Raw genomic sequence first — 12,256 nt, 5'->3', positions numbered from 1 at the left:
TCTACAGAATCTAAGCAAAAGAGAAAGAGGAGGGCATCAAACACAAATGGAAAGACACCCAAGTTCAGGGAGGGAATTGTACCTCGGGAGGCCTTACGACACAGGGCACTCGGTGGCTGCAGTACATCCCCTGTGATAAACCAGAAATCACAATGTTGATTGTCTTATCCTGACTTTGAGAATTATTTCAAAGCTACACTAATCAAAACAGTGTGGTACAGGCACAAATACAGACCAACAGAGCAGAGGGCCCAGAAATAAGCTCTTAACATGCATGGTGAAAGAATCTGACAAGGTACCAAATCATCTAATAAGGAAAAGACAGTCTTCCTCAACCAATGATGCTCAGCAGCTGTGCATCCACATGGGAGAGAATGAAGTGGGACTATTTCTGTAGCATCCTACATCAAAGTTAACTTCATGAACAAAGAGCTCCATGTAAGATCCAAAGCAATAAAATTCTTAGCAAGAAATCATTGCCAAATCAATGTTATGAAAATTTCCTTTGACTATGAGACCAAAGTAACAATGTTAAAAATAAAGTATTAAATTCAGAACTTCTGTGCAAAGCATATTATCAGCTGGGTGCTGGTGGCTCATGCCTGTAATCCTAGCTACTCAGGAGGCTGAATATCTGAGGATCGCAGTTCAAAGCCAGCCTGGGCAGGAAAGGCCGTGAGACTCTTATGTCCAATAAACCATTCAAAACCAGAAGTGGTTCTTTGACTCAAGTGGTAGAGCGCTAGTTTTGAGCTGAAGAGCTCAGGGCCACAGCACCCAGGCCCATGACTGGCCAAAAAAAAAAAAAAAAGCATATTATCAACAGTCAAAAGTCAACCTATAGAATAGGATAAAATATTAGAAAGTCATGATAAAGGATTACTATACATTGGTCAATGGGCATATCACAAAACCTCCCAACATATAGCATACACCCATTGTACACATGATGACAAATAATGTTATAACGTATAATGTAACTGATCATTAAGGAACTACAAATCAAAACCAGAGGATGCCACCTTATGCCCATAGTTACTGTTGCTGTCCAAAGAGCAGAAAGTAACAAGTTTTGGCAAGGATGCTGAGCAAACTGGGGTTGTATGTGCAGCTAAGGAAGTCAAAGTAGCCCTGGAGACCGGTGCTGGCCTCTCCAGACATTTGAAATGGAATCCACCGTACGATCTAGCCGGTCTGCTTGTGTCCTCCATCTGAAAGAATGGGAAGCCCAAGTTAGGACAGACATGTGCCTACCTGTCTTGCAGAAGCAGCATTGACAGAGTCGGAGTGCAGGGAGCTAGTATCCATTGACAGTGGGCAAACCCAGTGCACAGAACGCCAGCAGTGGCTCTCACAGTCAGAACGGAAGACAGTTCCACCAGGCGCAGTGCATAGGTGACTCTCCACCATTATACCGAAAGAAACAGCCCAGCCCCCATAGCTACTCTGTCCTTCCACTCCAGGGACCCGTAAACTGTCCCTAGGATTAGAGAATGATGGGGTCATGAAAAAAGCTGGCGGTGACAGGAATGAAGAGTGTAAACCTACAGTGATCACCTACAGTGATCAAAAATGGTAAATTTTATGTACGTATTACTGCAGATTTTAATGATGCACCTTTCAAAGCCATGATTTATGCAAATCTGCACTACTAATCAGTGATGCATGTAAATCAGCTAAATGTCCACTAGATTTTACACCAGTAAATCAAATGGCTTTTTATATTGTTCTAAAGGTAAAATGGTTAAACTGAAAATTATAAATTAGAACAATCAGGGCTAGACAAATCTAGAGTTTTACATTAGACACATCTTTCAAACATACAAAACATGTTTTCAGTTTACATTGAACTTATTCATTGTTCATTTTGTCTAGGGATTCATATATAGAAACATTAATGACTAGCTGCATTTGAATTTGTTTGCATGTAGACATCTTAATCAAAACTCTTATTACATCCTAAAGTGAAAACAGACTTACTGCAGATTTAAAAGCTACAGTATACAAAAACTTCTTTTGTTTAGTTTTTTTTTCCCCCAGTATCTAGTTTCTGTCCCCAATATTGCATAAAGAAAATTGTAATTGAAGAAAGCACTTCCACCAGGCATTGCTACTCGGGGGGCTGAGATCTGAGGATCATGGTTCAAAGCCAGCCTAGGCCAAAAAAGTCCCCAAAAGACTCTTATCTCCAATTAACACCAGAAAACCAGAAGTGGTGCTATGGCTCAAGTGGTAGAGTACTAGCCTTGAGCAAAAGGGTTCAGGGACAGCATCCAGGCCCAGAGTTCAAGCCCCATGACCAACAAAAAGAAGAAGGAAGGAAGAATGCAATCATGCACGCACTTTGCCAGAGAGCGATGTTGCTCCTTGTTGAGTGGCTGTTCTGTAGGAGAATGAGCACAGAGCCTGCTCATTTGCTCCAGCTTTAACCGTTCCATGGTGCAGAACTCCGTGGCAATCTCCAGTAAGAGAACCGCTGGTCTAAGCACTTTTCTGATGTGTCCTCTTACGGTGCTAACATGACAATGAGAGAAAGGGCCTCCTGCCACCTGTGACCTAAGAAGGAATCATGAGTAGTCATGCAACAAGAAGAGGAAAGTCAGCAACTTGCCTGCCTGTTTCTCTATGGAAACATTTCCCCAGCATTTTGAAAGTCAATTTTTATAGTATCAAACTTAAGCTTGCCTAGTATTCTTTTTAAGATTTTAACACATTGCTCAATTTACTGTGAGCCATGGTATCCTCTGTAGCCTGGATATTCTTAATCTTTTAAGTTCTTCTGGTAATGTAAGCCGATAGGAAGGAAACAGAGACACGGCCTAAATGAGGTCTCAGGTCGTTGTGTTTGGGGACTGCAGTTCTTGTAGCTGAGCTCAGAGCCTCCAGCTCGCCACACACATGCTCCACCATTGAGCAAGGCCTCCCACCCGTTTTTATGTTGGTTGTTTCAAGGTAGGGTCTTCCTTTTTGCTCAGGCTAGCCTGGACTGTGAGCCTCCTACGTGTGCTCCTCTCCCCCCTCCCCCATCTTTGGGGAAGGGCAGGCTCAAGAGCCACGATGCCAGCCCGCAGATAACAGGCACACACCCAGCTGCTGACTGAGATGGCTCTCACTACCTCCCAAGTTGCTACAATTAACAGGCTTGATCCACCAGGATGGCCTATTTCTTTTAAGGCACACTAAAAAGACTAATAAACTGGGAACCACTGACACCTCTAATCCTAGTTGCTTGGGAGCCTGGGGGGAGAAGGATCATAGTTTGATGCCAGACCAGGCAGAACTACTTATAAGACCCCTTCTTAACAAAGAACCAGACTCTTCAGTATGGTGCCTGCTATCCTAGATACTGGGGGTCGGGCACAGCCCTGCTCAAAGCGACACTTCGGTAAATAACAAGTAAAAAGCCTTACAAAATATAACAAAGTGCTATTGTCCTAGGTACTTGGGAGACAGATAGAATGACTGAGGTTCAAGCAAAAGTTTGTGAGACCCTGAGCTCAATCAGTAGCTGGGTACTGTAGTACATAAACGTCACCCCAGATATGTGGGAAGCATAAGTAGGAGGCTCAAGGTTCAGACCAGCCTGAGGAATGAACACAAGGCCCTATTCAAAAGCAAAAAGGGGTGGGGGTATGGCTCAAGCAGTAGAGCAAGACAAAAAGCCAGTACTACCAAAAAAAGGGGTGTGTGTACTAACAATGTGAAGAAGAGTTTAAACACTTCTCTCTTTACTAGCAATTATCTTTGCAATAAGAGTGGCTAACCACCACTATTTCAGTTCAGTTATTCTTGTGCTTTTCTGAAATTCCAAAGGAGTTCATGAGAACAGTGATTGCGACTAAGGATGATTTTGGCACAGCCTAGAAATGAGGCAAAACATTTGCACAGCTATTATAGTGGATTCTGCATCCGTGCTTCTGGATGCTTTTTCAGATTTTTAACCCTGCTCACACTGTCATACCAGGTAGTTGGTGAGGGCTGGACAGGTCAGATGCTCCCCGGCTCACAATGTATCTGGAGTAGATACATGCATATATAATTCATAATTCAAACATTCCATTCTACCTCAGATAGTTACGGAATAGCCCAGGAAATGTTTTTTGCCCTCTGTGATAACTTACCCAGAGATAAGTACCCTTGTTCGCAAAAAGGATGCAAGGATTCAGGACAGCCACATCCTCTGCGTGAAGTGTGAGGTGAACTGGTCTGAGATTCAGGAAGGGGCCAGGGCTTCCAGGGATGTTGGGGCCATCGCCGGGGTGAGTCGTTTCCCTTCATTTCTGCTTGAATCATGGAGTGCCACCATCTTTCTGAAGGGTTTCGTATCGTTAGCCATGACTTCCAAGCTGACATCCATGAAGAAAGCTGAGCTGGCACACACAGTTGCACGCTCACACAGCTCCAGCCGGGCTGGGGAATGTGACCTAGCTGAGCAAAGCCACAAGGAATGTCCATTCATCCATTAAACAAATGTTTGTTAAGTAACTAGATGCGCTGTGCTTCATATTTCTTGCTGCTAATAGCCCTCTGGGTTTTGGGGTCATTTAAGGAGGGAAAATATGATTTGCTATTTTAAAACACAAGTACTTCTAGAGAACTGACTTTGATTGTTAGTGTCACAAGTCTGAACTGTGTGGGGAATGAAAGCAAAGAAAATCAAGACACTGTTCCTTAAGATAAAGCTGGCATTAAGCCTACCACATCCCTCCCACTGACTGCTGACATAGTGCTATTTCCAGAAGATGGACACTTAAAATCTGAAAGCAGATTGCTCGTAGAGTGAGAAAACCACGCGGTGCCAATGACTCACGCCTGTCATCCTAGCTGTTCAGGAGGCCGAGATCTGAGGATCAGGATTCAAAGCCAGCCCGGGCAGGAAAAGTCCATGAGACTCTTATCTCCAATAAATCACCAGAAAACCACAAGTGGAGCTGTGGCTCAAAGTGGTAGAGCACTCGCCTTGAGCAAAAAGAACTCAGGGACAGCACTCAAGCCCCTGAGTTAAAGCCCCACAGCCAACAACAACAACAAAAGGTGAAGAAAGCCCAGCAAAGCCTTTCCTCGCTTCCTCTGCTCACCTCAACTCCCTCCACTGAGCACCAGCAGCTGTGATGGAGAGAACAGGACAGCCCTTCTCCGTAGGCAAGGTGGCTAGAGGGAGACTGGCCCGTCCCAGCACAGCGCGCCCCTCAGCCACTCTCCTACCGTGGGAAATGGAGATGTGGCCAACTATTGCTGGTCGGGTTGGGGATGCAGTAGGTGGAGGGGGTGGGGGCTGTACTGTAGCCTCCAGCCAGCCCGAAAACCATACAAATGCCATATATTGTTCTGATCATGAATCTTGAATTTTTTTTTTTTTTCTGCCAAAAAGTGGTAAGCTCTGAGCATAATTCTGAGAACATACAACAGTCAGGCTGGCCTTACCTAGAGTTGCTCGTTGATATGGGACAAAGCCTAAATAATTGATCCCTCCAAGGTAAGGCATGATGCTCCACCACCTGAGTCTCGGACACAATGCATTTTTCCTTCATTTCTTCTATAGTGGATTTTTTTTTTCTGGTTGTGGGGCTTGAACTTGAGGCCCTGAGCTCTTTTGCTCAAGGTTAGTCTGTACCCCTTTGAGCTACAGCTCCACTTACGGTTTTTGAGTCGTTATTTGAAGACAAGAGTCTTACGCACTTACTGAGTGGGCTGGCTTCTAACCATGATCCTCAGATCTCAGCCTCCTGAGTAGCTGGGGTTACAGGTGTGAGCCACTGGTGCCCAGCTAGACTTTTAATGAGGTAATTTCTTGTCATTCATTCCAGTTTCCTTGTTCCTTTTCTGCCTTTTTCACCAGTTTACTTCAGTGACCCCAACAGTTCCTGAATTCTTGAAAACACCTCCCCCTACGGACCAGCCTCCCACCCGGTCCACAGCTCCCGTCCTTCCCACAAACACTGTGTCCTCCGCAAAGCCTGGCCCTGCCCTGGTGAAGGTGGGTACCAGGTGCACACACGGCGGGGAGGGGCACCCATCTGCATGCCCAGTGTCCCCCCAAGTCTCGCTAGACCTGTCCATATGCAACATGTTCTGCAGACTGGGGCCAGGCCTCCAGTCCTCCCACCAGCGCCTCCTAGAGAAGCTTCCGATTTGGGTCCCATCCCTACATTTCACTTGGGCAGTTAGAAAAAAATCTCAGGGAAAAAGAACATTCTTAAAGTTCTTAAAATGATATTTAGAATCTCTCACTGAAGTGTATGGGCGGGCTGGTAACGCTATGATCATTTCAAAGTGGAACTCGAAAGGGCATGAGAGACTTAGCTGCCCTCTTGCTGCCATTCAGGAGCTGGACGGGGCCAGGGCCGCTCTGCCCGCCCCACAGCCAGCAGCACGGGAGCGCCGCCCACAAGAGCTGCCGCCTGCTCTCTCCCCCACGGGCCGCTGGACAGCACGTTCTGTGTGTCACCAACTCCCATTGCTCAGCACTGGGGCCAGAAATCCCAGCGAGGGGCAAGTGGGCGCTCCCTGCCCATCAGCTCGTACCTGGGCTTCTCCATACGCACATCCTCGTGATGTCAGGGCTAGTGGCAGCTCGTTTTCGTCTGCTGACATAAGAATGTGACATTCAAGCTGGTTGCCTGTGGCTCACGCCTGTCATCCCAGCTGCTTGAGAGGCTGAGATCTGAGGATCGCGGTTCAAAGCCAGTCCAGGCAGAGAAGTCCCCATGAGACTCATCTCCAATTAACCACTCAAAAACTAGAAGTGGCCTTGTGGTTCAAGTGGTAGAGTGCTAACCTTGAGCACAAAGAAGCCCAGGGACAGTGCCCAGGCCCTGAGTTCAAGCCCCAAATTGACCCCCTCCCCAAAAAAGTGACACTCAGGACTTGGTTAGGGAAGCCGAGGATAACACAACACCACAAGGCTGAGTTGGGAGGAGATAGAGGACATGTCCACGTCAGCCCTGGTGAGCCAGTGCTGGCTCCAGTGCCCCGGCCATGTCCACCCGCTGCATCACACAGCCATGACATGCTGCAGAAGCGTCCTGTGAGCACCGAGCGGTCACCACATGCAAAGGCCGGGAGACAGGGTCAGCACATGCTGGCCCGGAGCATGCCCACAGAGACTCGCCAGGGACCACTCCAGGTATAGACGGGCAAGCGCTCCCTTCTCTTCCTTCTGGTTTTTTGTTTTGTTTTGTTTTTTTGTGGGGCCTGAACTCTGGGCCTGGGCGCTGTCCCTCAGCTCTTCAGATCAAGGCTAGCGCTCTACCACTTGAGCCACAGCGCCACTTCCGGCTTTTTTTTTTTTTTTTTTTTTGCTTATGTGGTGCTGAGGAATCCAACCCAGGACCTCAGGCATGCAAGGCAAGCGCTCTACCACTGAGCCACCTTCCCAGCCCCCATCTATTTTTAAACACTGCAGTGAACTAGTCTTGTCCTTCCCCTTTGCACATTTAGTGTGCATGTGTGTGTCTTTCACTATGAAGTGACAGGTAAACCCTGAGCACTGTGTCCACACAGGGCCGCAGTAAGGGCTCATCCAGCTTAAAGGGCGAATGCCGCACTAATCCCAAGAACAGTACCGCGGGAGAGGCTGTGTGGTCTAAGCCAGAATGGCCTGTTTCCCTGGCTCTTGCCATGTAATGGCTACACTAGTTCCTAGGTGCACTGCTTTTTCACTTAGTCACTGAGGTTCCCACTACCATCAACTGCAAGGGTAAAGCTGTGAAAAACGATCTTGTCTTTCTCCCTCCAAAAAACAGCAAAGCCATCCCAAGAATCCGAATGATAAACACCGCAGCAAAAAGTGCAAAGATCCCAAGCCACGGGTAAAGAAGTTAAAGTACCACCAGTACATTCCTCCAGACCAGAAGGGGGAGAAGAATGCACCCCAGATGGACTCCAACTACGCCCGGCTGCTCCAGCAGCAGCAGCTCTTCCTGCAGCTGCAGATCCTCAGCCAGCAGCAACAGCAGCACTACAGCTACCAGGCCATCCTGCCTGCGCCCATCAAGTACGGCGTGGGCAGTGGGCGGGGCTCTGGGGTCAGGAGGACCCGAGGTCTGGAGGTTGGGTGTGGTCCTGTGTTCAAGCTCCACGGTTGCTCACACTTTGCTGTCCAAGCTCAGAGTATAGCACTGGAAGTCACAGTGAGGGTGGCTTTGTAAGTTAGAGATGCCCTTTCACAATTAGTCATGCGGGAGAGATTTGCCTGTTGAAAAGAAGTGGGCACAAGAGTGGGAATGGTCTAAGAAAGCAAGTCGTGGGGCTTGAACTCGGCCTGGGCACTGTCCCTCAGCTCCTCAGCTTAAGGTGAGTGTTCTACCACTTGAGCCAGAGAGCCACTTCTGGTTTTCTAGTGGTTTCATGGCCTTTCCAGCCTGGGCTGGCTTTGAACCACAATCCTCAGATCTCAGCCTCCTTAGTAGCTAGGATGACAGACGTGAGCTACCAGCGCCTGGTGAAAGCAAATGCTTCTGTGGGAATGGCTCAGGACACACCTGGAAGGGCTGGGGCATGATGCGAGCGCTGGTGGAGAGGCTGCCCAGGTGCCGGGTGGTGGCAAAGCAAAGGAGGGAGACGTTAGGACAGTCCCATCTCAACAGCAAAAGGCCGGGCTTGGTGGTTCACACCTGTCTTCCCAGCCATGTAGGACACAAAGGAGGAGGATTGCAGTCCGGGTCCACCTGGGCAACATAGCGAGAACCTGTCTGAAAAATGATTAAAGCATAAAAGACTGGGGCATGGCTCACGTGGTAGAGCAGCTACCTAGCAAGTACGGGGTCCCAAGTTCAAACCCCAGCACCACATTATTTATCCTTACCCGAATTCCCTCACAAAGCCTGGAGCCCGATAGTACCCGTGCCAGTGGATTTGCCCACCTTGTGTAGTCCTTCTGTTTGTGGGAGGAGTAAGAGAGGGCTTCCTCCCATCTGCCTCGGCCAGCGTGGACGCCACGGAAGGTCGGGGAAGCACGGCAGCCTGCGCGCACCCCTCAGCTCCTTCCTCTCTGTTTCTCTGGCTTTGAGTGAAGAGATTCATTCAGCCTTTAACAGAACCAAGTTAAACACCGCATCATAGTCACAAGTACTTTAAACCAAGTACTTTTCAACTGGAGGGTGTCTGCATAGAATAATTGAAGTGTGCGTCCTCCGGGCAGTGGCTGAGGCTGCGCGCCAGGGCCGCGGAGGCCGTGCGCCCGCTGCTCAGACCCAGGGAGAGCAGAGCAGGGCAGGGCAGGGCAGGAGCAGAAAGCAAGTGTCTGAAGGCTCCTTAGGAGACAGTGAGGCTGCGCAGCACAGATTTCTCACTAACCTGAGGAGAGGGAAACAAAGATAAGCATTTGACATTTTATCCAAACCTCTAGAAAGTGTGCCATCGTTGGAGCACCCCCTCCCTCCACGGCATGGCAGCGCCCACCCTGCTAGCTCCAGGGCTGTGTGGAGGGAGCTCTGGTTCCGGTTCCGTTCTGTCCCCTGCTTGGCTGCTCTCCATCAGCACCATGCCGGCGCGGAACCTGGAGCACAGCGCGAGCTGGTAGCGCACAGGCCGCCCTTCCAGCCCTCTGCCCTTCCAGCCCAGCTGCCCTTCCAGCCCTCTGCCCTTCCAGCCCTCTGCCCTTCCAACCCAGCTGCCCTTCCAGCCCTCTGCCCTTCCAGCCCTCTGCCCTTCCAGCCCAGCTGCCCTTCCAGCCCTCTGCCCTTCCAACCCAGCTGCCCTTCCAGCCCTCTGCCCTTCCAGCCCTCTGCCCTTCCAGCCCTCTGCCCTTCCAGCCCAGCTGCCCTCGGTGAGGCACCCCGGCACAAACAAGCTCACAAAGCCTGCCGCGGTGCTGTTGAGATCTAGTTGACACTGTCGACTCTCCCGATCGGTGACCAGGCCCCGGTCTCTTCCCAAGCTAACAAACCCTGAGGAGAAACTGTCTAATTATGAACTTGGTTTCTTTTGAAGAAATGATAAAAACAGCAACAGTGGGACTCCGACTTTGAGCAGCACCACGCCCAGCACCCCCCGACAGAGCCCCGCCGCGCCCGGCAGGAAGCCGGGGCCTCTGCCTTCCAGTCTGGATGACCTCAAGGTGATTCCACACGGAGCCCACTCGAAGCACCTAGGCCAGCCCGCCAGACGCGGGGCACTCAGCCCACAGCACCTTCCACCACACCACAGCCTTTTCAGAGGCACTTGCCTTTACTTCCCGTGGGTTTTCTAGAATGCCCGTAACAGCTCTCGGTGTGGAGAGCAGCTGTTGGTAGAGGGTGTGCATAGTCTCTGGTTCGTCTCCTCCTGTGCCCTGCTTGCTAACCAAGCGTCATTGTCGGTGAACACACGGAGGAGACAGCTCCCGGGGTAGCCATGGTTGCAGGCTGGGGACACAACACAGCTCCCTAGCTATGGGGTGGACAGCAGCCTGTGGCTCCGCCACATCCCTATAAACCCAGAGATGTGATTTCTTTGTGCCACCAGGTATCAGAACTGAAGACAGAGTTGAAATTAAGGGGACTGCCAGTGTCGGGCACCAAGCCGGACCTCATCGAGCGCCTGAAGCCCTTCCAGGAGGCAGGCGGCGGCCTTGCTGCGGGCGGCATGGTGGCGGCCTCCGCTGCCATCGTCACCAGTAACCCGGAGGTCGCCGTGGCCCTGCCGGTCACAGCGCTGCCCAGTGCTGCCGGGCCGGGCCCTGTCCCCACGCTCAAGGCGGAGCTGCCGCCTGCCGGAGCCAGCCACCCCACCCCTGCGGACGCCGCTCACTCCCCCCTGCCCATCTCCCCCGCGCCCTCCGAGCAGTCCAGCCTCAGCACCGACGACGCAGCCATGGCCGACACGCTGACCGAGATCATGACCATGATGTCACCCTCGCAGTTCCTGTGCTCGTCCCCGCTGAGAGTGGCGAACCACGAGGACAGCCTGAGCCCCGCCAGCAGCACGCTGTCCACCCTGGAGCAGGACGCGGCCGAGAAGGACCGCAAGCTTCAGGAGAAGGAGAAGCAGATCGAGGAGCTGAAGCGGAAGCTGGAGCAGGAGCAGAAGCTCGTGGAGGTTCTCAAGATGCAGCTGGAGGTGGAGAAACGAGGCCAACAGCAGCAGCGGCCCCCCGAGCCCCAGCCCGGCACGGCCCCACATCCCGTCAGCATGTCGGACCCAAAGCAGGGCAGCAGCGTGCCTCCCACCGTCAAGGACGAGGCCTCGCTCCCGGACTGCTCCAGCCCGCGGCAGCCTGGCCCCGTGGCCGGCCACTCGGGAAGCCAGCCCGTGTCCACCGGCGGCCAGGCCCTCGTGGCCAAAAAGGCCGTGGTCATCAAGCAGGAGGCGCCGGCCGAGCCGCAGAGCATCGTCTCGCAGTTCTATGTGAGCCCCCAGGGACAGCCGCCCACCGTGGTCGCCCAGCCGCAGGCCTTGCTCACCACGCAGACGGCCCAGCTGCTGCTCCCCGTCTCCATCCAGGGCTCAGCCGTCACCTCAGTGCAGCTCCCGGTGGGCGGCCTCAAGCTCCAGGTGGGATGCGCATCGGCCCATCATGCCGAGTCGCTTTTACTCCTCCCCCCCCCCCCCAGTGGCTTCACCACTGGCAGGGAAACCGTTCACAAGTGGAGGGCTAGCCCCATTTTCATCCAGTGAACACAGGCCTTTCTGTTCCTGCTGTTCCCCTCAGTGAACCGTGTCGGGCGTAGAGACCCTTTAGAACACCAGTGGCTGCCCTTTAGCACAGCCCCAACATCAATTCCCCCTTCCCCAGAGGGGCCCCAACGACAGACCCCACTTCTGGCTAAGGACCTCTAGACCCAGGTCTTCTGACCCCCAGATCTGGATCCTAGAAGGCGCTGGTGATGTGACGCTGCCTCACCCACAGCCCTAGGGCAGGGGCGCGGGAGCTCCAGGCCCCCAGTTCTCCACGTAACTTCTCACCTCCCATCTGCCCGAGTCGCTTCTGTGTAGTACCACTGGGTAGGTTTTAACCACCTGTGGGCTGTAAGTCACAACAGACCATGTGGACCAGTGCTTCTTGGTCTTGATATCTGTAACAGCAGAGAGAAATCCATGCTGTCTCTTTAAAAGACATATCTCTCACACACACACACACACACACACAATTTTTCATTAGAGCTGATACAGAAATGAACCCAGATTTTATCCAAGCCTGTGAGGACCCAGCATATGGCCGGCCGCCCCAAGCTCCTTGGTGCATGTTTAAACAGGGATCGTGGAGTTGGGGCTCACAGATTTCCTTGCTGCTGTGAAATGTACAATCCTGCCCTACCGTGGGCAGAGCTACTAC

The 12,256-nt window shown here is 51.7% G+C and overlaps 1 protein-coding gene across 6 annotated transcripts in view; it reads left to right on the top strand.

Moving 5' to 3' along the window:
- Positions 1–12,256, top strand: part of Mrtfb (myocardin related transcription factor B) — a 170,812-nt gene that overhangs the window by 147,954 nt on the left and 10,602 nt on the right. For all 6 annotated transcript variants that reach the window (XM_070003449.1, XM_070003447.1, XM_070003446.1 and 3 more), the window contains 4 exons: positions 5,840–5,977; positions 7,746–7,996; positions 9,934–10,060; positions 10,447–11,475. In XM_070003449.1, the coding sequence (XP_069859550.1) occupies positions 5,840–5,977; positions 7,746–7,996; positions 9,934–10,060; positions 10,447–11,475 (1,545 nt within the window). The remainder of the gene's footprint in view (positions 1–5,839; positions 5,978–7,745; positions 7,997–9,933; positions 10,061–10,446; positions 11,476–12,256) is intronic.

Source organism: Dipodomys merriami, unplaced genomic scaffold (genome assembly GCF_024711535.1).
Source record: "Dipodomys merriami isolate MVZ:Mamm:240054 unplaced genomic scaffold, mDipMer1.0.p SCAF_60, whole genome shotgun sequence".
NCBI lineage: Eukaryota > Metazoa > Chordata > Mammalia > Rodentia > Heteromyidae > Dipodomys > Dipodomys merriami.
The sequence above is the reverse complement of the archived record's forward strand: the minus strand, read 5'-3'. Positions and strand labels throughout refer to the sequence as shown.